Below are 26,530 nucleotides of genomic sequence, written 5' to 3' on the forward strand. Positions count from 1 at the left end.
AAGCTAAGTGACGGCAATATGCAGTCCATAAACACCTTTAGGACCTGGTGGCAGTGAAACACACCGATGAAGGAATACGACAGGAACTACTGCAAAACCTGCTAGGAGAATTAAGCGCTGGTGAAGTCGAAATCCTCGTGAATGAAATCGTTGAAGAAGGACTTTAATGTGCTATAGCATGAATTTCAACAAATAAAACTCTATGACTAGACGGCATCAACGTGGAATTTTGCATGTATATCAACTAGAATTGAAATTTAACTTATTTTGTATGTATTTTAATGTTCCTAAAGAGCTCGTGGAAGGAATCCCTGTGTTAAGGGGAGGTTTGCTATCTTTGGCCGTAAAAAAGCATGTTCTTTGAGAATTATTTTATCGGGATATGTTATAGATATCCATCTCAAATTTGGTCAAAATGTTTATTGATATTTTCTCTACAAACTGGATTTTTTTCGACTGGAAATGTCTAAGAGCAAAGGCGTAAGTGCCATCGGAACGAAACCAAATTTCGATGTAGACCTCCACGCGCGGAATGTCACAGGTCAGCCGGCTCGTCTGAAATCAAAATTGAGTTGATGTTAGCGAAGTATTTAAGACTCTTTAGGAGTTGTACCTCGCTTAAGTTATTTGGACCTTAAAAAACAAAATGCCTGCCATTTGAAAAAAAATTGGGTTTTTTCATCGATTTTTCGACGTTGTCGGCCAAGTACAAATATTTGTAGTTGATGGATCGGAATAAAAGTGGTACAACTCCTAGACAATTTAGTTATCTTCGTCGGAAACAAAGAATCACGCCAATCGGTTCAGTAAATTTGGAGTTACCGTACTACGCGATAAAAAAAAAGTTATTTCGAGAAAAACGCGTTTGAAGTTTTGACTAAATATAAATGCAATATTATGCAACCTACGTTCAATCTGCTATTCCGGGTCCATAAACTAGTCCTTCCTCTTCCTCATAGAGGGCGTTCTGCTCGATCTGGGCCATCCTGCGCTGGTCCAGAGCCGCTCGTACGGCCGGTGACAAGCGGTTTTCGGCCGCTTGAATCTGGTGGTCGTCCGAATGCTTGGCGAACTGCGTCGAATAGAGTCCCAGGGTGACGTCCATCGTTGTCAAGGTCTTCAGAAATGCTGAATACCGTTCGTTGAAGCTACTCAGTGTCAGGAAAGTCGCGATCTCCACAGTCTTCGCACCAGAATGCAAATGCTTGGGGGCTAACTTCCAAACACAAGCGTTCAAAGTTTCATTTGTATTTTGTGTGTTTCCTCCCAAGCATCGGTACAATAACTCGTCCTCCGAAAGGAAAAAACTGGTGCGTGAAAAAAGCCGATTTCAGGCAGGTGCATTTTTTTGTTCAACCGCGAATAACAGACATTTCCGTTCCGTATTCGAAAAAACCGCTTCAGGGGTGGATTTTAAACACTTTTATGGATCCAAAAATGCAATTTTAAAAAATCTATTTTTTGAATCAAAATATAGTAAACCTCCCCTTAATCCCTAAACATCCAGAGAGCAGATTAGTTGATGGTTTTGGATCAATTCGTTACTGAACAGTGATTATGAACTCATGACATGCATCATTTTCCACAGACTTAAAATGTTAATGAATACGATAACGGGTCGGTACCAGACAAGTGTAGGCGTGGACAGAAAGCTCTTCCACAAATTATGTTAGTACAGAGATGTAATCGCCATTGTAGAGGCCTGCAATATCAAGTGTGCTTTAGTATCACTTGACTTTGCAGAAGTTCTCGACAGTGTAAGCCACCAATATTACATAAACTGTTGTGGATTGGCCAGAGCGCCAACCCACAATGAGAGGAAGCCGAAAGGTACGCGTTTAAGCTCACGCAGGATGGCGTGAGGTCTGGAACAGGACAAGTAATGGAGACTAGCAAATAAAGTACGTAGCTTCTGGAATACTTAACTTTAATCCATAATTGGTGAACATCGGTCTGACGGTACATGCATCACAAGATAAATAGCAATTGATAATGGCGCCTTGCTAGGTCGTAGCAAATGACGTAGCTGAAGGCTATGCTAACTATCGTCTCGGCAAATGAGAGCGTAATTTGTCAGTGAACCATCGCTAGCAAAGTCGGCTGTACAACTGGGGCGAGTGCTAGGAAGTCTCTCCAGACCTGCCGTGTGGTGGCGCTCGGTCTGCAATCACTGATAGTGGCGACACGCGGGTCCGACGTATACTAGCGGACCGCGGCCGATTTAAAGGCTACCACCTAGCAAGTGTGGTGTCTGGCGGTGACACCACATAAACACCACGCAGTCAATGAGATTTCCAATACATGTTACAAACCTTTTACGTGAACTTCTAGGTAAAAGTCATACAAGGTTCAAATGGTTCAAATGGCTCTGAGCACTATGGGACTCAACATCTTAGGTCATAAGTCGCCTAGAACTTAGAACTACTTAAACCTAACTAACCTAAGGACATCACACACACCCATGCCCGAGGCAGGATTCGAACCTGCGACCGCAGCAGTCCCGCGGTTCCGGACTGCAGCGCCAGAACCGCACGGCCACCGCGGCCGGCGTCATACAAGGGCAGTGGTCAATAATAAGCTGAGTAAAGAAATCAAAATATGCAGCTCTGTGAGACAGGGTTGTCCGATGTCGATGGCTCTATTTGCCACTGCCATTGAACTCTTCTTGCTTGGCACACTGACGCAATATTTACGAGGATTCTCCATTAATTGGAACAAAATTATTTGTAACACGCGTGCAGATAATGTTCGCTTTCTTGCCACGAACGATCAAGAAGTAGGGAAAGCTCTACCATATCATTAATAAACACAAACTTTCGAAGCTGAACACGAGGAAGTCTGAAATTATGTATGAACATTGGACGCGGCCTTTCTGTGAAGCATCACGCCCAGCTAAGACCGCTCTCTAAATTCGAAATGCTTTGGGTACTGAATACAGAAGCAACATGAAGCTTATGATCGCTGTTAGGTACAGGAATATTCGTGAGAGTATGCTTGCATTTATACAGAAACACTAAATTAGGAATTTGATGAGACACAAAAAGTACTCCTTGTCAATATCAGAACAACGTCAAAGGTTAACTTCGTCGCACAAGTGCTGCCGATGCCAGAAGAGACAACGAGATGAATTATGTCCACTTTAGGCCATTGTGTTACTGGAGGATATATTTTTAAGTTAAATGATGCCCCGCAAAGTGAGCTTTTCTCGAATATGCTGTATCTGGTATTTAATCGTCAAGGAGTTGGATAAAGTGTACAACCCCTTTTCTGTTCGAATGTTGCATTCATTTTACCTTTCTTTTGGTGAACTTGAGAAAAACAGTGGTCAACTGCATTTCGTAAACTTCACAAAAAAGAAAGTGGTCAAGTGCATCAACTGGCAGTTCGCCAGCTTGGGTACGATTCCTGCTGCTACTATAAGTTTTTCATTTTCTTCTATTCCTCACAATTTTAAACTATTAATTATAAATTTTAAATATATTTAAACAGTTAAGTTTGTATACGTGAAATTAATATATTCAATTTACACTGAAGAGCTAAAGAAACTGATACACCTGCCTAATATCATGTAGGGCCTCTGCGAACAAGCATAAGTGGTGCAACACGTAGCATGGACTCGACTAACGTCTGAAGTAGTGCTGGAGAGAACTGACACCGTGAATCCTGCACGGCTATCCATAGATCCGTGAGAATACGAGAGGGTGGCGATCTCTTCTGAATAGCACGTTGCAAGGCATTCCAGATATGCTCAATAAAGTTCGTGTCTGGGGAGTTTGGTAGCCAGCGGAAGTGTTTAAACTAAGAAAAGTGTTCCTGGAGCCACTCAGTAGCAATTCAGGACGTGTGGGGTGTCGCGTCGTCCTGCTGGAATTGCCACAGTCTGTCGGAATGCACAATGCACGTGAATGGATGCAGGTGCTCAGACAGGATGCTTACGCACATCTCAACAGTCAGAGTCGTATCTAGACGTATCAGGGGACCCATATCACTCCAACTGCACACGCCCCAAACCATTACAGAGCTTCCACCAGCTTGCACAGTCTCCAACTGACATGCAGGGGCCATGGATTCATGAGATTGTCTACATACCCGTGCACGTCCATCCGCTCGATACAATTTGAAACGAGACTCGTCCGACCAGGTAACACGTTTCCAGTCATCATCAGTCCAATGTCGGTGTTGACGGGCCCAGGCGAGGTCTTGTCGCGCAGTCATCAAGGGTACACGAGTGGGCCTTCAGCTCCGCAGTTTCGTTTAATAGTTCGCACGCTGATACTTGTTGATGGCTCAGCATTGAAATCTGCAGTAATTTGCGGAAAGGTTGCACTTCTGTGACGCTGAACGATTCTCTTCAGTCGTCGTTGGTCTCGTTCTTGCAGGATCTTTTCCCGGATGCAGCGATATCGGAGATTTGATGTTTTACCGGAATTCATGATATTCCTGGTACTCCCGTGAAAATAGCCGTACAGGAAAATCCCGACTTAATCGCTACCTCGAAGATGCTGTTCAAACTCACTTAAGTCTTGATAACCTGACGTTGTTGCAGCAGTATCCGATCAAACAACTGCGGCAAAGACTTGTTGTCTTATATAGGCGTTGCCGACCGCAGCGCCGTATCTTTTTTTTTTTTTTTTTTTTTTTTTTTTACTTTATTGTAATTTTGACACCTGAACAACCAGGTAGGCTGGCAGCAGCACAATACGCCGCTCTTCAGCCGAAGAGAGTACATGGAGATAAACAAAGAAGAGACATCACAGAGAAAAACGGCGGGAAAAAACAGGAGACACAAGAATATAAAAGCACAAGAAGCCGTTCACACTTGATGACAATCCACACTATGAACTGGAGACCCGACGCACAAACACTGAAGAAGACGATGTCACTGATGAACAATGGGGCGTGACGGCGAAACTGAACACTAAACATGACGGCACACACGATACACTGATGGCGGTGATCTCCGGCGCGCGAATGTCCACGAAGCGTGTGCGAGTCCGGGGACCTTCCAAGAGGGGAACAGGGGGGAGGAGGGGGAGAGGGGAGGAAAAGAGGATGCCACGGCTTGGGAGACGGGGACAGGAGGATAGGGACAGGGGAGTGGAGGCCTGCCGTATCCCGCCTGTTTACATATCTCTGTATTTGTAATACGCATGCCTATACGAGTTTGTTTGCCGCTTCAGTGTAGTTACGATTACTACCCTTGTAAATCAGATGGCTATAAACCCCCACATTGTAGCACTTTTGTAAAATTTTGCACAAGCCACCAGTGGTCACCGCAGACTGAGTTACGCAGGTTCCGGCTGTGTGCAGCGCGCACGGGGCCCGCGTGTCGGGCGTGGCGGAGGAGTCCCCGGGGCGGCTGGAGTACGAGGTGGCGCTGTACAAGGAAGCGCCGCCGGCGCGCGTCGGCAACCTCAGCGGCGAGCTGCCCGTGGACCAGGCCGTGCCCATCGGCACCAAGCTGCAGCTGCGCGCGCGCATCAACCCAGACTCCGGTGAGAAACTATCCAAACGTTGTATGTCCTAACTAATCTCTTTGTGTGGTGTGCGTACTGTAAGACCTTCGGTACACACACCATCACATTATTTGACTTGTCGCTCTAACGAATTAGGCGAGTGTCAGCAATATCTCTCGTGGTCTTATCGTGGCGTGTTTATCTTCTGCCGTTAGGTCAGACGATAGAAATGCCACTTGCACGCTTAGAGTATCAGATTGACGGTGACCAACTTTAAACAGAACTTGATTAATTTTCACACACATTCATTAAAATAATAAAAAGCATAGACCTTACTTAACTTGATTCTGGATGCTATTTACGATTGACAATCTGATGTTCCTTTGGTCTTGGTACGTTAATCTTATTCTCACATATCTCTGATACTTGACAAAGTGTCTATACATTTCTCTTCGTGGCTATGTACAGGAATATGATAATCTTATTAGGCGCAGACTGAAACTTGACTGTAGACTGGTACAGACAAATGCAGGCTAATGCAGACTGACTGATCGGAGGTCTGTACACTCGTTATAATACCTCGCGCGTTCAGGTATCACTGCGCGAGTGTGATCCGCGAGGAGAAAAGGTTCTACGTTAGCAGCAATCTCATTGGCTGCGTTACATATTAATACGCGGATCAGCGGAAGCAGAATTTGGTCCGTCTTTATGGCAGCGCCATCTCGTAGAGCGGAGACGGACGATCGCTGCGCCTGCGCTGTTGTGCTTAGCGGGGCGCGCTCTATTGGGAAAGTTGTGTACGCGCTGACTACGCGGAACTACGTACACAACACTTTGCTTCCATCTACTCAGAGCCCAAATTTTGAAATACACTGGAACGCAAAACCTGAGGACGAAAGCAACTTTCGCATGATGTGTCACGCAGCTCCGTGGAACTTCAACCGTACATAGAAAAACTGCTACAGTGTACCGCATAAGGTAACTGAAAGAAGTACATAATGAGACGAACAGAAATGACACTTTTATTCAAAAATAATAATAACACTGAAGTAGCGGCGACTTATGACAGTCCCCTGGGCATTACAGAAGGTGGATCATGGTTCTTAATACTGCATCTGGTCACCAGGGACGGCACTGCAAGCTCTGTAACGTGCTACTATGCTGGCCACAACGTTGTACCGGGTTTGTAACACATCGCGTTACGAATCCGCCCAAAACGCCACGACCTTTGAAGAGCGTTGTAACCTCCCCTCACTTATCGACCTCAATGACAGTGAAAAATTAAACCGCGTGCACCTAATGGAAATTTGGGAAAAGCAATCGTCACCGAAGTTAATTTGTCGGTAAAGAGGGAGGAAAGGGTTACATCTAAATGAAAGGAAAAATGGAAATGAAATTGGTGGAAATAAATTTTGAGAAAAGGGTAAAATTAATAAAGAAAGTAAATGTGCGGTCGTCACGTTAACAATTAATTGGCGTTAATTAGATATTTGAGATTTGGGGAAAATTACGGTCGCCAGTCCTATGGACAACTACTATAATAACTGAAAAAGAAAGGTTATTGCACATATAATTAGCACTAAAAGCGTGGCAACTGAAGGTTAACACGTGTTGTGTGAAAACTGAAAGTTTGTCAGAAGTAATAAATTTCGCTATACTCTGACTTAATTTAGCAAAAGAATTTATAAAACCGGAAAATTCAAAGTTAATTTAGTGACTGAAATTGATATTGAGATTTGTTTCTGAAGCACTACGAAATTCAGTAAAATAAGGTTAGTCTTGGGCTACCTCAACAATCATTTCAAAAGCCACTTGAATCCACGCAATTTAGAAATAAGAGATTTAACTTTGAACTTGAATTAAATGATTCTGGACAATTAACAATAGCAACATTTAGTATGTACCAAGCTGAGCTGCAGTCACAGGTAAGCTAAAATATGCTAACAAAACTCGCACTCTTAATTTGTGCTTGTGTAATCTAAATATTGTAGCCAGCTATGAATACCCTAACTGAACTTTGAAATTAAAGAAGTGAAATGGAATGATATTACTTTAATGCTGGCGTCTGAATTTCAACGACACTCGGGTTCATTTCGGAAAAGGAAGGGACCCTGCTTGGTAATGGAATTGGGACAATGAGCAACAAAGGTTCCTGCTAAGTTGCTGTAATTTTGTGATGCAACAATTTTAAAAGCTGAGGTCTGCCATACAGTTCTAAAACTTTACGTGCTTCCAGTCTTCCTTGCTGGTTGATTGAAGGTTTGAAGTCGTCGGTCGAGGAGGTGGCGACAGTCACTCATTGTCGGCCGTCGCTGTTGCAGAAGCTGGATGTTGGCGCGCCTTGTTATCGACACTGTCACCAGGCGAAACGGGCTCTTGATGTGCGCCAGCTAATGCTTCCCGTCCGCGACACCGTGTCAGAAACTATCATAGCACGTCGAGCGCAATTACATGCTGCCAAACCCCGAAAGCGCGGCAACTCGCGGGAGCGTCACACAACACACCTGCTCAACCGCACTACTCCAGCCAGACTCCCTCTGCCCGCGCTCCACGCGGCAGAGTTAACACTACCAAAGATCATAAACACTTTGGTTCTCCACACGACCCATGGATGTAGTCGTTCGATAGCATAGTTTTCCCTAGGCAAGACCCAGCGTAAAAATACAAATATTATTTACAAAACAAACCAATTATACATCGACATAATATACACTCCTGGAAATGGAAAAAAGAACACATTGACACCGGTGTGTCAGACCCACCATACTTGCTCCGGACACTGCGAGAGGGCTGTACAAGCAATGATCACACGCACGGCACAGCGGACACACCAGGAACCGCAGTGTTGGCCGTCGAATGGCGCTAGCTGCGCAGCATTTGTGCACCGCCGCCGTCAGTGTCAGCCAGTTTGCCGTGGCATACGGAGCTCCATCGCAGCCTTTAACACTGGTACCATGCCGCGACAGCGTGGACGTGAACCGTATGTGCAGTTGACGGACTTTGAGCGAGGGCGTATAGTGGGCATGCGGGAGGCCGGGTGGACGTACCGCCGAATTGCTCAACACGTGGGGCGTGAGGTCTCCACAGTACATCGATGTTGTCGCCAGTGGTCGGCGGAAGGTGCACGTGCCCGTCGACCTGGGACCGGACCGCAGCGACGCACGGATGCACGCCAAGACCGTAGGATCCTACGCAGTGCCGTAGGGGACCGCACCGCCACTTCCCAGCAAATTAGGGACACTGTTGCTCCTGGGGTATCGGTGAGGACCATTCGCAACCGTCTCCATGAAGCTGGGCTACGGTCCCGCACACCGTTAGGCCGTCTTCCGCTCACGCCCCAACATCGTGCAGCCCGCCTCCGGTGGTGTCGCGACAGGCGTGAATGGAGGGACGAATGGAGACGTGTCGTCTTCAGCGATGAGAGTCGCTTCTGCCTTGGTGCCAATGATGGTCGTATGCGTGTTTGGCGCCGTGCAGGTGAGCGCCACAATCAGGACTGCATACGACCGAGGCACACAGGGCCAACACTCGGCATCATGGTGTGGGGAGCGATCTCCTACACTGGTCGTACACCACTGGTGATCGTCGAGGGGACACTGAATAGTGCACGGTACATCCAAACCGTCATCGAACCCATCGTTCTACCATTCCTAGACCGGCAAGGGAACTTGCTGTTCCAACAGGACAATGCACGTCCGCATGTATCCCGTGCCACCCAACGTGCTCTAGAAGGTGTAAGTCAACTACCCTGGCCAGCAAGATCTCCGGATCTGTCCCCCATTGAGCATGTTTGGGACTGGATGAAGCGTCGTCTCACGCGGTCTGCACGTCCAGCACGAACGCTGGTCCAACTGAGGCGCCAGGTGGAAATGGCATGGCAAGCCGTTCCACAGGACTACATCCAGCATCTCTACGATCGTCTCCATGGGAGAATAGCAGCCTGCATTGCCGCGAAAGGTGGATATACACTGTACTAGTGCCGACATTGTGCATGCTCTGTTGCCTGTGTCTATGTGCCTGTGGTTCTGTCAGTGTGATCATGTGATGTATCTGACCCCAGGAATGTGTCAATAAAGTTTCCCCTTCCTGGGACAATGAATTCACGGTGTTCTTATTTCAATTTCCAGGAGTATATATATATATATATATATACTCATTAATTACTTCTCGTCTCATCCTTTGTTTCCGCCCTCGTGCGGCTACCCACACGCTGTAACGCCGGAAATGCATATCCATCTATTTCCATCTAGCCATCTATTGTAATATAGATTTTTCATTTTGTTGCCTGAAGATATGACGTTTCTGTGTCTTTATATATTGTAATTGTTTTACTATATATATATATATATATATATATATATATATATATATATATATATATATATATAGTAAAACAATTACAATATATAAAGACACAGAAACGTCATATCTTCAGGCAACAAAATGAAAAATCTATATTACAATAGATGGCTAGATGGAAATAGATGGATATGCATTTCCGGCGTTACAGCGTGTGGGTAGCCGCACGAGGGCGGAAACAAAGGATGAGACGAGAAGTAATTAATGAGTATGAAAACAGGGGACAGATTCGGGGTCTTTTAATGTTAACAAAACGCTGCTGTTTCCATAATTCGCTTACTAGTGTTTTGGTAGTGTCTACAGATTTCAGTCACGGACTAAAGCATCTAAATAAGTACAGAAAGGAAAGAAACCGTAACTTCTTACGTAAAGAGGAGCCGAAATCTGTAAACATGTTTCGGCTGCCGTTATTTTGACCGAAATTAATAGTTTGTTCAACACTGCTGCGGCCGTTGAAAAGATTCAAGTTTAAACGAAACATATTATTGGTCTTGAGGTACGCACGAATACAGAAAAGGCCGCCGTTCCATCGGACAAGACTGCGCCAGGTTAGGAAACCTCTGGGGCAAAAAGGAAGCGGCAAGTGCTATGGCCCAGTAGGCAACGAGCCTCTTGACCGCGCAGCAAGTTCGCACCGGAACTGCCTTTTTGAGACGTAAGCAGACTAATGTGAGGCATCGACCAGCTAAAAGAAACCCTGAGCATCGCCGCTCTCGACTATTCGGCAGCATCTTCTTGGAAGGACCACCAGCTATCGTATCCTCAACGACCGCTTCTTGTCTATAGGTGCGCTCCGTCATGCTGCGGTAAGGTTACGATTCGTTACTTCGGGCACAGACTAGTAATGATACACGGTTTCGAGCTCCGTTCCGGTCATTTGGTGATCGCGACTATTTCCTGATGCTACGGGAGAGAAGCAGCGACAGCCATGCGGTAAGGTTCGCCGAGTTCTGCCACCCCCTTTTTCGATGCCGAAACCTATTTCTCATAGTTCAGTATTCTCTCCTCGAACTGTTTCCCAGCTCCGCCGGAGGTTCGAGTCCTCCCTCGGGCATGGGTGTGTGTGTTGTTCTTAGCATAACTTAGTTTAACTTAGTTTAAGTAGTGTGTAAGTCTAGGGACCGATGACCTATGCAGTTTGGTCCCTTAGGAATTCGCACACATTTGAACATTTTTTTCCCAGCTAAACTTATATATGTGGTTTTCTGAACGGCTTTTTGTGTCAGTGGAGGCTGATCACGGTTAAGAGTACCTTGTCCTGTACTAATTTCAGACTTCATCTCTCTGTTTACTTTAAAAATTTTAAATATTTTATTTATCAGTTGCAATTACTACCGTCTATCCCCAGGGCCCATTCAAATCACTAGCTTCCTGCAAGTAGTGTCGTAATCCATGCCTTCCCCAAGGTCTGGTGCGGGGGAGAATATTAATATGAGATCCCGACAGCCTATCAATATTTATCTCGCTCGCTAGCTGCGGCAGGCTGTTTTCATTTAGGCCACCTTGGATACGAGAACCTGTAGCGGTCAGTTTAGGTATCGTAGCGCAAGTTCCTGTGGTACACCATTCCATTCCTGTGCCAGCGTAGTTGACAACTGTTCGATCCTGGTCGGTGCATGTGGACTTGCTGCAATACCTCCCACCAACGCCTCACACACGTGCTCGATGGGATTTAAGTCGATGGAACGGCACGCCAGTTCATTCACCGAATATGCTCTCGTTCCACAAGGTCCGCCTGCGCAGTTCTATGCAGGCGCGCATTGCTATCCACAAAAATGAATTCAGGATCGAGTGTACCCCTAACAAGACCACATGGGGAAGAAGTCCGATGTCGGAATAGCGTTGATCAGTTAGTGTACCGTATTCAAAAGAGTTGGTCGGTACACCCACGCAACGTTATCCCTCCCCATACCACAGTCCTTGGACCACCAAAAAGATCACGTTCGACAACGTTCATGGTTGCATTACATACCTTTGTATGGCGGAAGGTGGGAACACCTACTGAACCCAGGAACATTGCCGACATGATTGCCGAACATGGCCGTTTTCGTAGTCGGAGTGTTATGATGCGGGGTGGCGAAGTGTTGTTGCACGGCCGTACTGACCACCAAATCTTTGAACATGATAGACTCACCGGACAACGCTATTGTAACACCGGACTCCTTCGCCATGTGGGTCTTTTCAGAATTGTGCTTGGTCCTCACTATCGTTTTTATGGATGACAATACGCACCCCGCATCGAATTGCGCAGCTGGAGAAGCTCTCGAAGAGCATGTTGGGTGAATGGGCTGGCCTGCTCATTCCCCCCATATAAATGCCGTCTAGCACGTTTCGGTGGAAGAATGGAACGCCCTACCACAAAAACTGCTTACCAGCTTCATGGGCAACATGGGATCGCGTTGCAAAGCACACACTGCCGTCCGTGGCGATCACGCACCCTACTGAGAACCATTTTCTGCCTTTTGCGATGTCTAGGTGAGTAACATCAATCGCGGTGACTTCAGTGTAATTATTTTTTTTTTTTCAATAAAGATGTCATTCCTGTTCCTCTCATTCTGTACTACTTTCAGTTTTCTTCTATACTGTTCTATAGCAGTTCTTTCTATGCATGGTCCAAGTTTCATCGATTTATGTTGCTTGGCAGTGACACATCATGCAAAAGTTACTTTCGGGTTTATGTTCTGCGCGCTAATGTATTATTAAAAAATGACATTCAGTGGGGCCTTTTAAGACTACCCCAAACATATCACCATATAACAGCAATGAAATGGATATCATTAGAACAAGATCTAACAATAAATTTTGATAAAACGTTTTCCAGTTAGCAGCCTAATAGTAGTGTCGACTTGTAACGTTTCTCCGAGTTTCCTAGTCACTATCTTCAGGCACCTGAAGACGACGAGCAGGAAACTCGTCGAAATGTTGCGACTAAACGACGCCTCGACTCTTCGAAAACTCAGTGGAATGCCTTTGGGATACGTTAGAACGTCGACATCTCTCCAGATCGAAGCGTCCAACATCACTACCTTCTCTGGTTTCAGCTCATGGGGAAGAATGGGCTGGCATTCCTCCACAGGCATTTAAAAATCTCATTCAAAGTGTTTCCAACAGAGTTCAAGCTGTCATAAAAGTGAACGGTTGACACACCGCCTATTGTTGTCCATTATCAGGTACCCAATGTAACTCCTGTGCCAATTTCGCGGGCCGCTGTGGCCGAGCGGTTCTAGGCGCTTCAGTCTGGAACCGCACGACCGCAGGTTTGAATCATGCCTCCGGCATGGATGTGTGTGATGTCCTTAGGTTAGTTAGGTTTAAGTAGTTCTGAGTTCTAGGGGACTGATGACCTCAGCTGTTAAGTCCCATAGTGCTCAGAGCTATTTGAACCATTTGTGCGAATTTCAACAAACTTGGCACATATATGACTTATTACCAGGAAAAATATGCTACGGGGTAATACACTACCATCACATTTAGGAATGGGGTTCCACATTAAATAGTCGGGAACGATTTATATCAGCGTCCTTTATATTGTTTTCGGGGTCAGATGTTGGTTGGTGACACTCCAGATAATATTTGAGCCCTCAAGGTGGGATAGCGATAGGAAGGAGCGATATTTAAAGCATAAGTTTGAATGCTTAGAGCAAATTCAACCGAACTTGGCCCACAGATAACTTGCTATATAACATAAAAAATACTGTGAGTAAGACAACCCTAGCTGCGGTATCTGTTGGAGTCTAATGGGAAAGTGGTGATATGGATGTTTAACGCTGAAAAGTCTGGAGTAGTTTAAGCAGACTTGATACTAACATGACAATCTGATTGGGAAAAAAAACAGAGAAATGGATGATAGGCACACTAAATTGGGCCTGGGAGAGGGAAGGATGTGACGAGTTAAAATAATCGGAGACAAACGACATTTGTATCGAATGTATAGATTTCGATGTTGCTAGGCTGAAAGGTAACAGGTGCGATGACATTTCACCCCTTAGGGTTCAGTGTTAATTGTGGCGGAAATGGGGAGTGAGCAATATAAAACTTGTCGAAAATGACGAATGTTAGTGTCGTATCCATAGCATTCGGGGTTGATAGACTGAATGATAACATTTATTCCATTGCTTCTGACGCACAGTTTGATAATTCGTCTCAAACATCCTCCATTCTCTGTGGTGTTCTTTTCGTTTCGATGTAGAGACTGCAGAGGGTGTTTGATACGAATTACCAGACTGTGTGACAGACGCATTACAGGCGCCTTCCTTGATGGAACGACAGTTACCGTAAGTACGGCTTTTGATTCATGAAGCACTCCTAACAAGCACCTGAAGATGAGACAACGTTGTCTTGAACTCGATTGTACAGACATGAGATAAACATTTGAAAAATGAAAAATATAGCTGTAAGGAAATTAACTTTCATTAGAATAAATAAATAACAGCTGAAAAATAGCAACTAAAAGCAACAAAATTAAATATACATATCACTTATTACCTGAAAAATATGAGGGAGAAACATCAGAAAATGAGTGATATTAGTGTCATATAGAAAGGCTTTCAGTCTCGTTTCTGACTGGCGATGTTTGCCATGTCATTCTACCAGACTGCAGAGGTAGGGATGGGAATGCGTTAAGATGAAATAAGTGGCGACAACGTCCATAATCACTATAATGTGTACAAATATTGGACGCAAGCGTAGTGACCACAGTCTGGTTATCTTGCATAGTTGAGCGGCAGAATGCTAAATGGTTTGACTGTTGTTATGTACTTAATCTGTGGTACAAAATTCAGTTCAGTCCCACGTATCCTTCTCGATACTGTAATTTTCACAGTCGTTAGTGGTCATCGAAGTATTCGTAGATAATACGAGGGTTGTCCAGAAAGTAAGTTCCGACCGGTCGCGAAATGGACACCACAGTGAAAACCCGATGAAGCTTTGCACACATGTGTTGGGTAGTGTCTCTAGTACGACCGTCGATCGCATCAAGACGCTCTTTTCAGTTGTGAGCGCACTGTGAGCGAGTAAAGGTGCCTAGAACAACGATGTCTCCCACCAAGTAGGAGGGCCCGCTGAGAGACTTCGGCTTAATGAATGCAGCCCACCTGACACAACTGCCACGCACTTCCTTCTTCATGGGCAATTCTCAGCCGCACTCTGCAGGGGCAGTGAAGATTCTCCTGCAGCTTTTTCGATGGGAAGTGTTCGATCACCCACAACACAGCCCTAATTGGCTCGTCCTGAGTATCATCTGTGTTCACATGAAACGCTGGATATGAAGATAACACTTGGGCGCAGGCTACGCGCTATAGACCAGCGTAGAGAATTATCGGAAAGTACAGGCAGCTGCCTTCTATGACGTGGTGTTGTAAATTTGGTATAACGCTCCGACAAACGTCTAAGTCGGAGCGGCGACTCTGTAGTGAAATATCTGGAAAGTGTAACTAACTCTTGCAAATAAAAGGTTTCTGAATTTCACTGTGGTTTCTATTTAGCCATCGATCGGAACTTACTTTCTGGACAACCGTCGTATTAGTGACACTCTCTCACATTGGTGCGACGTTTGGCAGACTTCTGAATATTTGTACCCCACTAAAGGAAAGTATGTGGCATTGTGTACGATAACAGCATTAATGATTCAGTTCTAGATTAAGTTAAATAAAAATATAGCTGATCATACGGAACGGTGGAGGTGTGAAATGTTAACTGTGACATATAAGAGACGATCAAAAAGCTTATGTCTGAGGGCGTTGCTGCAGCGTGCGTGCACCGACTTGTAGAAAAGGGATTAATGTGGAATTCGCGTCTTTCCGACGCTTATGCGTTAATGCGGAAACGTGTGCCAACTTTGGTACCAAACGAGTCCAAACGGGACCAACGTGCTGTTATTTTTTTCTTGGCTGCCGAGGAACAAATGCGGCAGGCATCCATTGGAAAATGAAAAATGTGTGTGAGAGAGCATGTCTGTCGAAAACCACTGTGCGGTAAAATTGCGACATAAGGTACTGCTGCTTCGTGGTAACGCACGTCCCAACACCGCAAATGTCGTAACGCAGAAATCACACCAACTCAAGTGGGCGACATTCGAGCACTTACCCTATAGTCCGGCAATTATCAAGCCTTCGGTCCCTTAATAAAAGGGCTTGAGAGGTCGACTATTCCTGTCGGACGAAGATGCCCAGCAGGCAGCTGCGAACTGCTTCACGCAGCAGGAAACGGTGTTTTTTGAAACGGGTATCTTCAACCTTGCGCGTCAGTGCTCACGGCGATTTTGCCTGGTTAGCACACCGATTCTGTACTGTACGGCATTCGAACGGAAACTCTTTGATCCCTCTTATACTTTCAGCTGCTGGTTAAACAAGAAGCTGTTTTCGTTTGATTGGATAGAATGCTGTTGAACTTCCTGGACAAAGTCACAGATTTAACTGAAGGCTGCAGTTGTCTTCCGAAAACATGCTTATAAAGTGCCAGAAACCAACTTCCATAAAGCAACTTCCATAAAGCAACTTGCCATTGATCCGTAGCCTCTTACTCAAATCTCCCGTGCAGCTTAGTAGATACAGAGTTAATTGCAGCTCACACAATGACAGTTATCAATCGTTCTTTCTCGCTCTTGCAGTGCTCCTTACGTGAAAACAGCGTTGAGTAAATAATCTTTGACCAACATTTCTAGACGCTTTATAGTAGTTTATGGACAATCGCAGTAGGTGCAGAAACTACGGTCTATACGTGGCTGAAGAAATTCACAGAGACCTACTCGTTCTGTGCACTCGGATACTTGCAGCAACTGGTGAGGAAACTGCAGCGACGGAAACTGCCGACTGCGCATGCGCTACGCAGTCCTCTCAGCGGCATCCGCCATCGCGATAAGCCAATGCGGGTCGAGGGACACGCGCCGTGGACAATGCAGAAGTTGCAGATTTCATAACAGCTGCACTAACAAGATTAATCTGCTGCTTACAGGCCGAAATTGTAGAGGTCGAACTTTTTATTCTTTCGTTTATTTCTATTTGTAAACTGATTTAAATCCCCTTCCACAGAGAAGCCATTAGGGACAGAGTACTAGCTCAGCAGTTGAAGACAGATTTGTACACTTGCCATTGTTGAAGGCAACCATACCAAGTTTCAACTGGAACAACTTACAGAAAAATTTCACACGTCATGACGATCTTCTCAGGATGTTAGGCGGGTTCTCGTTTCATCGCTACATCACTTCTGTCAACAACTTAGGTACCTCTCTAGCAACGCACCAATTCACTTACCCTGAGGATAATAGATCATTCCGAACTTAGCTAGGTAACAACGGAGAACGTGGTTCCGCATTTTTTATTTCTTAACACTTATCGTTTAAGATTAAAGTTAATGTTCTGTTTTCAGTGTATCTTAAATGCATGGAGGGTTTTAATTTTATCTCTCTAGACTGTATCAGGGTATACTAAAGGCCCTCATTCCTCGCACTTCACTTTGTCAGACTATAATTTGGTGTTTGTAGAGATGCCATCCTGTCACACAATTTTGGTATTTAATGTTTATTCTATTTTTGGAAAGTTTCTCAGCACTATTCTTGTTCTTGTGTTAGGGCTATGAGATCATATCGTTGGTGTAGAAGGGTAGAGCTGTAAAAAGGTGGTGAGAGAAGCGCGTTACGCAGTGGAGTACAGAAAGGTAGGAAACAGAGAGAGCATAGAGGGCAGAGACATGACAGAGAGAGAGAGAGACTTAAGGCTAAGAAACAGACTTTATTTTCTGTCACTTGTTTCTTCCTGGTATGTGTTTGATGAGAGAGAGTGGGTAGGGGGAAGATGGGAGAGAATGAACTTCTGCTACACTGATTCGAACTGATACGTTTTCAGTGATTAATATTTGTTAGTATCCGAAAATCTCTTCTGCAAACAGTATGAACGCTACTGCCTTCGAGAGCGTCGCTGTACGGTTAGCGACAACCTTAGCCAGTGCCTCCAGCAATATGGCGCTGCTTCACTGTTGTCCGTCCGCAGCTCGTGGTCTCGCGGTAGCGTTCTCGCTTTCCGAGCACAATTTTGGCTGGTAATGTCCTACAAATACAGTTGCCGAGTTGACATTTCGTCAGGAAGGAACAGAAGGAACTTCACTGAATGAGAAAGATGTGGCACATGTAATATTAGCCTGTCTGAAACATGAGTCTGTGGAATGTGTGATGTCATACACTCTCAACTGTGCAGACAACGTATATCAGAAGTACAATCATGACGATACGAGCTTAACAAGTGACAGTGTTATTGAAACAAGTGTCGAGCCCTGTAGTTCACCATCGTTGGCGAACAGGGAGCCACAAATCCCGTCTCCAGTGATACATAGTAAATGACAATCGTTGTCCAAGGAGCGGGTACGAAATATAATTACGTACATGGAAGATCATCAGCAGCATAATAAAAAGTCAGTTACACTACTGTCCATTATAATTGTTACACCAAGAAGAAATGCAGGTGATAAACGGGTATTCATTGGACAAATATATTATACTAGAACTGGCACGTGACTGCATTTTCACACAATTTGGGTGCATAGATCCTGAGAAATCAGTACCCAGGACAACCACCTCTGGCCGTAATAACGGCCTTGATACGCCTGGGCATTGAGTGAAACAGAGCTTCGATGGCGTGTACAGGTACAGCCGCCCATGCAACTTCAACACGATACCACAGTTCATCAAGAGTAGTGACTGGCGTATTGTGACGAGCCAGTTGCTCGGCCACCATTGACCAAACGTTTTCAGTTGGTGAGATATCTGGAGAATGTGATGGCCAGGGCAGCAATCGAACATTTTCTGTATCCAAAAAAGCCCGTACAGGACCTGCAACATGCGATCGTGCATTATCCTGCTGAAATGTAGGGTTTCTCAGGGATCGAATGAAGGGTAGAGCCAGAGGTCGTAACACATCTGAAATGTGTCATCAACTCTTCAAAGTGCCGTCAATGCGAACAAGAGGTGACCGAGACGTGTAACCAATGGCACACCATACCATCACGCAGGGGAATACGCCAGGATGGCGATGGCGAATACACGCTTCCAATGTGCGTTCACCGCGATGTCGCCATACACGGATGCGACCATCATGATGCTGTAAACAGAACCCGTATCCATCCGAAAAAATGACGTTTTGCCATTCGTGCACCCAGGTTCGTCGTTGAGTACACCATCGCAGGCGCTTCTGTCTGTGTTGCAGCGTCAAGGGTAACAGCAGCCATGGTCTCTAAGCTGATAGTCCATGCTGCTGCACACGTCGTCGAACTGTTCGTGGAGATGGCTGTTGTCTTGCAAACGTCCCCATCTGTTGACTCAGGGATCGAGACGTGGCTGCACGATCCGTTACAGCCATGCGGATAAGATGCTTGTCATCTCGACTGCTAATGATACGAGGCCGTTGGGATCCAGCACGGCGTTCCGTATTACCCTCCTGAACCCACCGATTTCATATTCTGCTAACAGTCATTGAATCTCGACCAACGCGAGCAGCAATGTCGCGATACGATAAACCGCAATCGCGATAGGCTACAATCCGACCTTTATCAAAGTCGGAAACGTGATAGTACGTATTTCTCCTCCTCACACGAGGCATCACAACAACGTTTCATCAGGCAACGCCGGTCAACTGCTGTTTGTGTATGAGAAACCGGTTGGAAACTTTCCGCATGTCAGCGCGTTGTAGGTGTCGCCACCGGCGCCAACCTTGTGTGATTGCTCTGAAAAGCTTATAATTTGCATATCACACAGCATCTTCTTCCTGTCGGTTAAATTTCGCGTCTGTAGCACGTCATCGTCGTGGTGTAGCAATTTTAATGGCCAGTAGTCTATGATTTCGAATAAGTCCGCAGCAATATGGTCGTTAGTGCATAAGAAAAAACTATGGATGTTCAAGGGAGGGCAAGATATATTTGTTACAAAAACCGGTTTTGGCGCATTTCATGGACACTCGAGACAATTTTCAGGATGTGCATGATAGCGACCTACTGCGCTATGCATATCAAATTCCGCGCGACATAGATTACTGTGATTTCGAGGGATACAGTGGCTCGTTGCATAACTTCGAACAGTGCTACAAAATTGGAAGACGTAAGATAAGCATCAACGTGACGATGCACAGCAAACTGTGGAATCTGCCCAAAAATTAGAAGATGAGATAAACAAACTTACTCGATCGTTCAGAAAGGAATTTGTTTCAACTTCAATCAGCCGGGATTCGAAGAGGAAATGCATATTAAAGGAATCCTGGAAATTAGAAGTACCTAGGGAGTTGTATCATGATCAACTAACATCGAAGTCTTAACGTATTCGTCTGCAATTATGCCGACTGCTAATCTGGATGATGAAGTGGCTGGAAAGTTATTTATTGAGCTTCGAGAAGTTGGAGGTGCTCTACCCCCCTACGATTCTTTCTCGTGTGCGTGATCTTGCAAGGACAGTAGGGAATATTTACGTCACAGCAAGCAAGGGTGGGAAAATTGGCTTAAGAGAAGTGCAACTACGTATGAGTACTACTTTTGGCCAATAGCTAGTCAAAATATCTTGCTTTTGTTTGATTCCTCGTCTGCGTATTAAAATCATACTCCCTTAGAGCAAAGTATCTCGCCTCAGATATTGCAGTTCATACCACCTGGAAGCACTGGACAAATTCAGCATCTGGATGTTTGTTATTTTTCCGTACCTGTAAAGCATATTAGCGCAATACCTGCAGCACCATCTACAGCTACGCCTTAAAAAATGGTTCAAATGGCTCTGAGCACTATGGGACTTAACTTCTGAGGTCATCGGTCTCCTAGAACTTAGAACTAATTAAACCTAACTAACCTAAGGACATCACACACATCCATGCCCGAGGCAGGATTCCAACCTGCGACTGTAGCAGTCGCGCGGTTCCGGACTGAAGCGCCTAGAGGCCGGCCAGAGTGGCCGAGCGGTTAAAGGCGCTATAGTCTGGAACCGCACGACCCATACGGTCGCAGGTTCGAATCCTACCTCGGGCATGGATGTGTGTGATGTCCTTAGGTTAGTTAGGTTTAAGTAGTTCTAAGTTCTAGGGGACTTATGACCACAGCAGTTGAGTCCCATAGTGCTCAGAGCCATTTGAACCATTTTTCTGAAGCGCCTAGAACCGCTCGGCCACCGCGGCCGGCAGCTACGCCTTAAGGAATCGCCAGTTTATGATAAGCTCCACGACAGACTGTTTCGCATTCGCTTGCATGCCATCACATTGCATCAGCTTCGTCACCCCGTTACTCCAATACGATATTACAGATATTCTTTAAGAGTGGTCACCTACCTGAAAGTCCTGCACTGTTTGTAGCTCCCAAGGAGTTCGCCTTCGATCGTGATGGTGCGAACTTTTGTTCTCACTGTGGGGCGTCATTTTTCACTCGATGTTCATGGTGGAGATTGATGGTTTGTTTTCAACATTTCTGGAATGCCGACGACGGCCATTTTGTGAATGTTTTCAGGTGTGTGTGAATTCCTAAGGGATCAAACTGCTGAGGTCATCGGTCCCTAGACTTACACACTACTTAAACTAACTTATGCTAAGAACAACACACACAACCATGCCCGAGGGAGGACTCGAAGCCGAGCAATTCGTGACATAGCGCCTCAAACCGCGCGGCCATTTTGTGAAGTATAATACACACATCCCGATGAAGATTGATGTATGCACCTCCCGGACATTCATTCACTGTCACCCTCCTAGTGCACTTAGGCATTAACAGCTAACATTTTTCCCGTTAAATTAACACAACACTTTCAAATGAGCCTTACTAAAGACAGAACTTGTGATCTCGCACTCAGTGGGTTCCTCGTGAGACGTGATTGGCGCTAGCAGTCCGATAGAAAACCTGGGGCTTGGAACCATGTCGTAGAGAGTCGCTTCACAGGGATGTTGCTGCCAGCAGAGCCGCGCGGGTCACGTCCACCCACGTGGAGCGATACACCTGCTGTCACGGCGGCTGCTCCGTTCGTGACAAAACTGCGAACGCGAGAGCAAACAAACTTCCTCACCGATCTGTAGCTCATATAAAACTGCGGTGAGACTTGCCGCATGTTTCGACGGGATGACTACTGAGATTTAGGTTTCCGTGGTTTTCATAAACCTCTTTAGCGAAATCTCACTATGATTCCATTTAAAAATATGCGACCAATTTCCTTCCCCGTCCTGCTGCAAACCGAACATGTGTTCCCCCTGTGTACTGACGGTGTCGACTTGGGTTCTGACCTTAAGTCCACAATGACCTTAATCCTCTGTCTTTTTCTTGCGTACTTACTGCATGTTCGGTGGTATGGTAATTACTGCGTTCTTCTCGTATACAGTATCGAACATACCCGACAGCGGTTTGTGTCCATTCCTGGTTTTCTGCCTTCCAGATCGTGGTCGAAATGGAGTGACTGGAACTGGATTGAATCTTCAATGTAGCACAACATTTCAGCTTGTCAATATTATTCGTCACAGTCAATATACCACCAGGTAATAGCAACTTCAGTTTGAAAACTTACAATTAATACACTCTTTCCGCTGGAGGATGCCCTACACTGTATGCGACAGGTTTTGTGTGTAACCCAGAATAGATGAAGACGATTTCGACAGGCTGATCTTTTCAGTTGCTCATGGATGTCGTTTTTAAATACTTAATTCACCCGAAGGTGAAATATGGGAGACGGCCGGAATGGCCGAGCGGTTCTAGGCGCTACAGTCTGGAACCGCGTGACCTCTACAGTCGCAGGTTCGAATCCTGCCTTCGGCATGGATGTGTGTGATGTCCTTAGGTTAGTTAGGTTTAAGTAGTTCTAAGTTCTAGGCGACTGATGGCCTCAGCAGTTGTCCCATAGTGCTCAGAGCCATTTGAACCATTTTTTGAAATATGGGATGCAATACACTTTCGCCAGTCTTGAGGAAAGGAGACTAAATCAACTGAGATAACTTCAGAAAAATCTGACGGTTGAATGCAAATTACACATGTTATGATAAAATTAGTGTAAAACGAATAATCGCAATAAGCATATGTCATTTTGTCTGATGTAAATGATTGTTGAAGAACAGGTTGAACCTACACGAATGTTTCCATATTGGATGACTTGCAGAAAAGACGATGAAATTTGACTTAGGCAGAAACATAGATTTTACTGATTTTGCGCCCGCATCTCGTGGTCGTGCGGTAGCGTTCTCGCTTCCCACGCCCGGGTTCCCGGGTTCGATTCCCGGCGGGGTCAGGGATTTTCTCTGCCTCGTGATGGCTGGGTGTTGTGTGCTGTCCTTAGGTTAGTTAGGTTTAAGTAGTTCTAAGTTCTAGGGGACTTATGGCCACAGCAGTTGAGTCCCATAGTGCTCAGAGCCATTTGAACCATTTGAACTGATTTTGTAAACACTGTTTATAGGGAGATAAGGAAACCCGAGAACTATAATCAGTGAAAGACCCAAGTTAAAGAATGTGATAAAAACTGTAAAGTGTTATCATAGAAATGTAAACATTAAACCAAAACTAGACATACGCGTACACACACACACACAAGCCCACATACGCACGCGCGCGCACACAAACACACACAAACACACATACATACACACACACACACACACACACACACACACACACACAAGCGCGCGCGCGTGCGTCCGTGCACGCTAGTCTCAGATAATAAATACTAATCAATGTCTGAAGAATGGTTGTAGCCTCTGTCCGATATTGTATAGCCTTTATATTGACAATACTTTCCAAGATTGAATTTCCCACACGAGATAGGTCATTAAATTAGATCAATATAGATAAATCGACCTGAAGACCACAACAACAACATTGGTTGGTCCAAATGCCTCTGAACACTATGGAACTTAACTGCTGTGGTCATTAGTCCCCTAGAACTTAGAACTACTTAAACCTAACTAAGCTAAGGACATCACACACATCTATGCCGGAGGCAGGATTCGAACCTGCGACCGTAGCGGTCGCGCATTTCCAGACTGTAGCGCCTAGAACCGCTTGGCCACTCCGGCCGGCGACACCTTGGTATTTTCTGATGATCAAATCGTCACTTACGATATGATGCTTCACCAGTTGAAAGTAATATTTAACAAACAGTATTATAACATATAAAAAAAGGTGTAAGTCTCGGCTTTCAAAGTAACTATAGGCATTTGAGAGTAAATTCTCACTTGGAAAGAAAATAAAATATTACCGAGGTGATACGAAGTTCCTACGGAATGGAAAAGAGAACCTCAGCTGGTCAGGCAAAGGAATGAAAATACAATGAGAAGAGCTGAATATGCATACACCAAATGATGAAATACAGCAGAATAGACACGATCGATGTTGACGCCTTGTCTGAAGAAGTTGCAGTATCATCCACTGGGCAAGAAGAACTAGGTTCAGTGAAAAGTTTTAATTATACCTCGAAGGAATAACGTTAATTTCTTAAGTTCCTTGTGATGGCCATTTTCGCTGCTACGATATATAAATTGCAATAGATTAAAAAAAACTCCTTTTGCGTTCTACAGACTAACGAGGAGAGCACAGCAAGTGCCATAGCTTCATTTCTCAGAAACTCCGCTCAGTGGAAGAAGAGTCAAAATAAGCCAACATCTCGGCTTATCCGTAGATGCTAGACCGTTTCTGAGAAAATGAACCTCGAAGTTTTCGACGTAACTTAGATACCTTTTAGCGCGCAATGTTTCAGCCGAAATGGTGGCAGAGTGGCTAACATAGCGGTCTCTCACTTCTTCTGTCCCTTCCGCGAAACACGATTATTATTTTCATTTATTTTATTTTATTCATTTGTCTGCCCATGTCCGTAGAAGGTTATGATACAGAAGTTTCTTATCAAGTTAGGGGATTTTTGGGGCGTTACGTTAACTGTAAAATTACAACTGAGTTTCATGTATGTGTGTGTGTGTGTGTGTGTGTGTGTGTGTGTGTGTGTGTGAGTGTATGATATTTTGAGGAATTACAATCTTATTAAAACCTCATATTCTTATATTTCATTGGTATATGAATTCTTATACTAACCGATATATTTTATTCTTGTGTTTATTCTACAGGAAGATTTGGTGCATTGCCGTGGATGATACCAATCGTAGAAACACTCGAAACATAGAAATTCCGAACATCACCAGCGTCGCGCGAAGCCAGGTTTACCGTAGTGACATTTCTTCGTACGAAACTCAAGGGGGAAAGAAATGTTAACACTGCTGAAGATTTCACGCATTGGCAATCTTTTTGCGGCAAACCACCTATAGCGGATCAATTCACCGAAAACTGGCGCTTGCGATTGATTATGATTCAAGACATACTACAGAAATTTCATCGAAAACAATTTCAAATAATTCTCCAGTTCATTTATTCTTTTTATTTTTTAATTCATTCGCCAAACTGTTACTAGACGAACGAGGACAACATTATTTCAGCATATATTGCAAAATATTCGTGTAGTAGTCTTCTACGGATATGGATAGATAAAAGAAAAACAAAAATAAAAATAATAATCGAATTTCAAACATGGGGCGGAAAAGTGTGAGGCCGTGACCCTAGCCATTGTACCACTGTTTCAGTTCAACTATTTACTCGCTGAAAGCCACATAAAGTATCTCGGAAACTTTGACCGTCGTTTTCTCAGAAACAATCATCTACGGATAAGCCGATACACGTTCGTTTGTTGTTACCTCTCTTCCACTGAGAGAAGTTTCTGCAAAATCTAGTCATAGCACTTGCCGTTTTCTCCTCATATGTGACACAGAAAATGGAAGCTACACTGCTATATTTCGAAAATAGTGACCACGAAGAAAACTCCAAGCTTTCAACCATTTTGCCACTTGGGAGAAAGCTGTTTGGCTTGTAAATAATGAATTAGTCGCTGATCTGACACCAACTGAAGATGCATTATAAAAAAGGCAAATCCGTCTGGGTGCACAAGTTAAACTTAATGTGCAGAATGCAAAAGGCGTTTTTCTTTTAAACTACTGCAGCTAAATTAATTTTTTGTTTGTTAGCAACTACATGTCTGCAGTACTGGTACACTTATGGATTCCCGCGTCACATTACCTTAGCACGGTGCTATAGCTGCCAGAACAAAATGGCACAGCTCATTGACAACTTGGAAGATGGTGTGGTGATTCGTTTCCTGCATCTGAAAGAGAACAGCGCTACAACAATCCATGCTGAGTTGATGGACGTGTTCACCAAAAATGCACCGCCATATGTCACAGTGTTTAGAATGGCGCATATGCTTCCAGTGTTGACAAACAACACTGAATGAACAAGAAGTAGCGAACCATCTCTCTGTGCAGGATCGGGAATCGCGAGAGAAGTGGAGGCCATTGCGCTCGAACACTGGCGTATTACAATTGAAGCGATAGTGGGAAAAGTGCAAATCAGTCATGGATCAGTTCCCAATATCTTGCGTGACATTTTGAAATGACAAAGGTCGCTGCCCGCTGGGTTCGCGCCTGCTGACAATCATTAAGAAAGCCCGACAAACTGAGACAACAGCTGAAATGTTGCAGCTACGTCAGGCCACTCCTGATGGCGTCTTTAGACTCCTGTAGTCGAGACGGCGTAAGAAGATTCGTGACAGTTGCAGAGGGCTGGGTGCGGCAGCGTCGCGCGTCTAGCTCAACCAGTCACATATCGCGATTTCGTAAACGTTTCTGTGGCAACACCTGTGTTGTCAGGATATATAGGAAGGCCCTGTCTCGCCTGCACCTGTTTGCGCCTCT

At 44.9% G+C, this 26,530-nt stretch overlaps 1 protein-coding gene across 1 annotated transcript in view; it reads left to right on the forward strand.

Annotated features, from left to right (window-relative positions):
- The window catches only part of LOC124605228, a 304,515-nt gene that overhangs the window by 148,121 nt on the left and 129,864 nt on the right, over window positions 1-26,530 (forward strand). Inside the window, exon 5 of the mRNA XM_047136779.1 lies at window positions 5,311-5,495. Coding sequence (XP_046992735.1) covers window positions 5,311-5,495 — 185 coding nt within the window. The remainder of the gene's footprint in view (window positions 1-5,310; window positions 5,496-26,530) is intronic.

Source organism: Schistocerca americana, chromosome 3, assembly GCF_021461395.2.
Source record: "Schistocerca americana isolate TAMUIC-IGC-003095 chromosome 3, iqSchAmer2.1, whole genome shotgun sequence".
In the NCBI taxonomy this organism is placed as follows: Eukaryota; Metazoa; Arthropoda; class Insecta; order Orthoptera; family Acrididae; genus Schistocerca; species Schistocerca americana.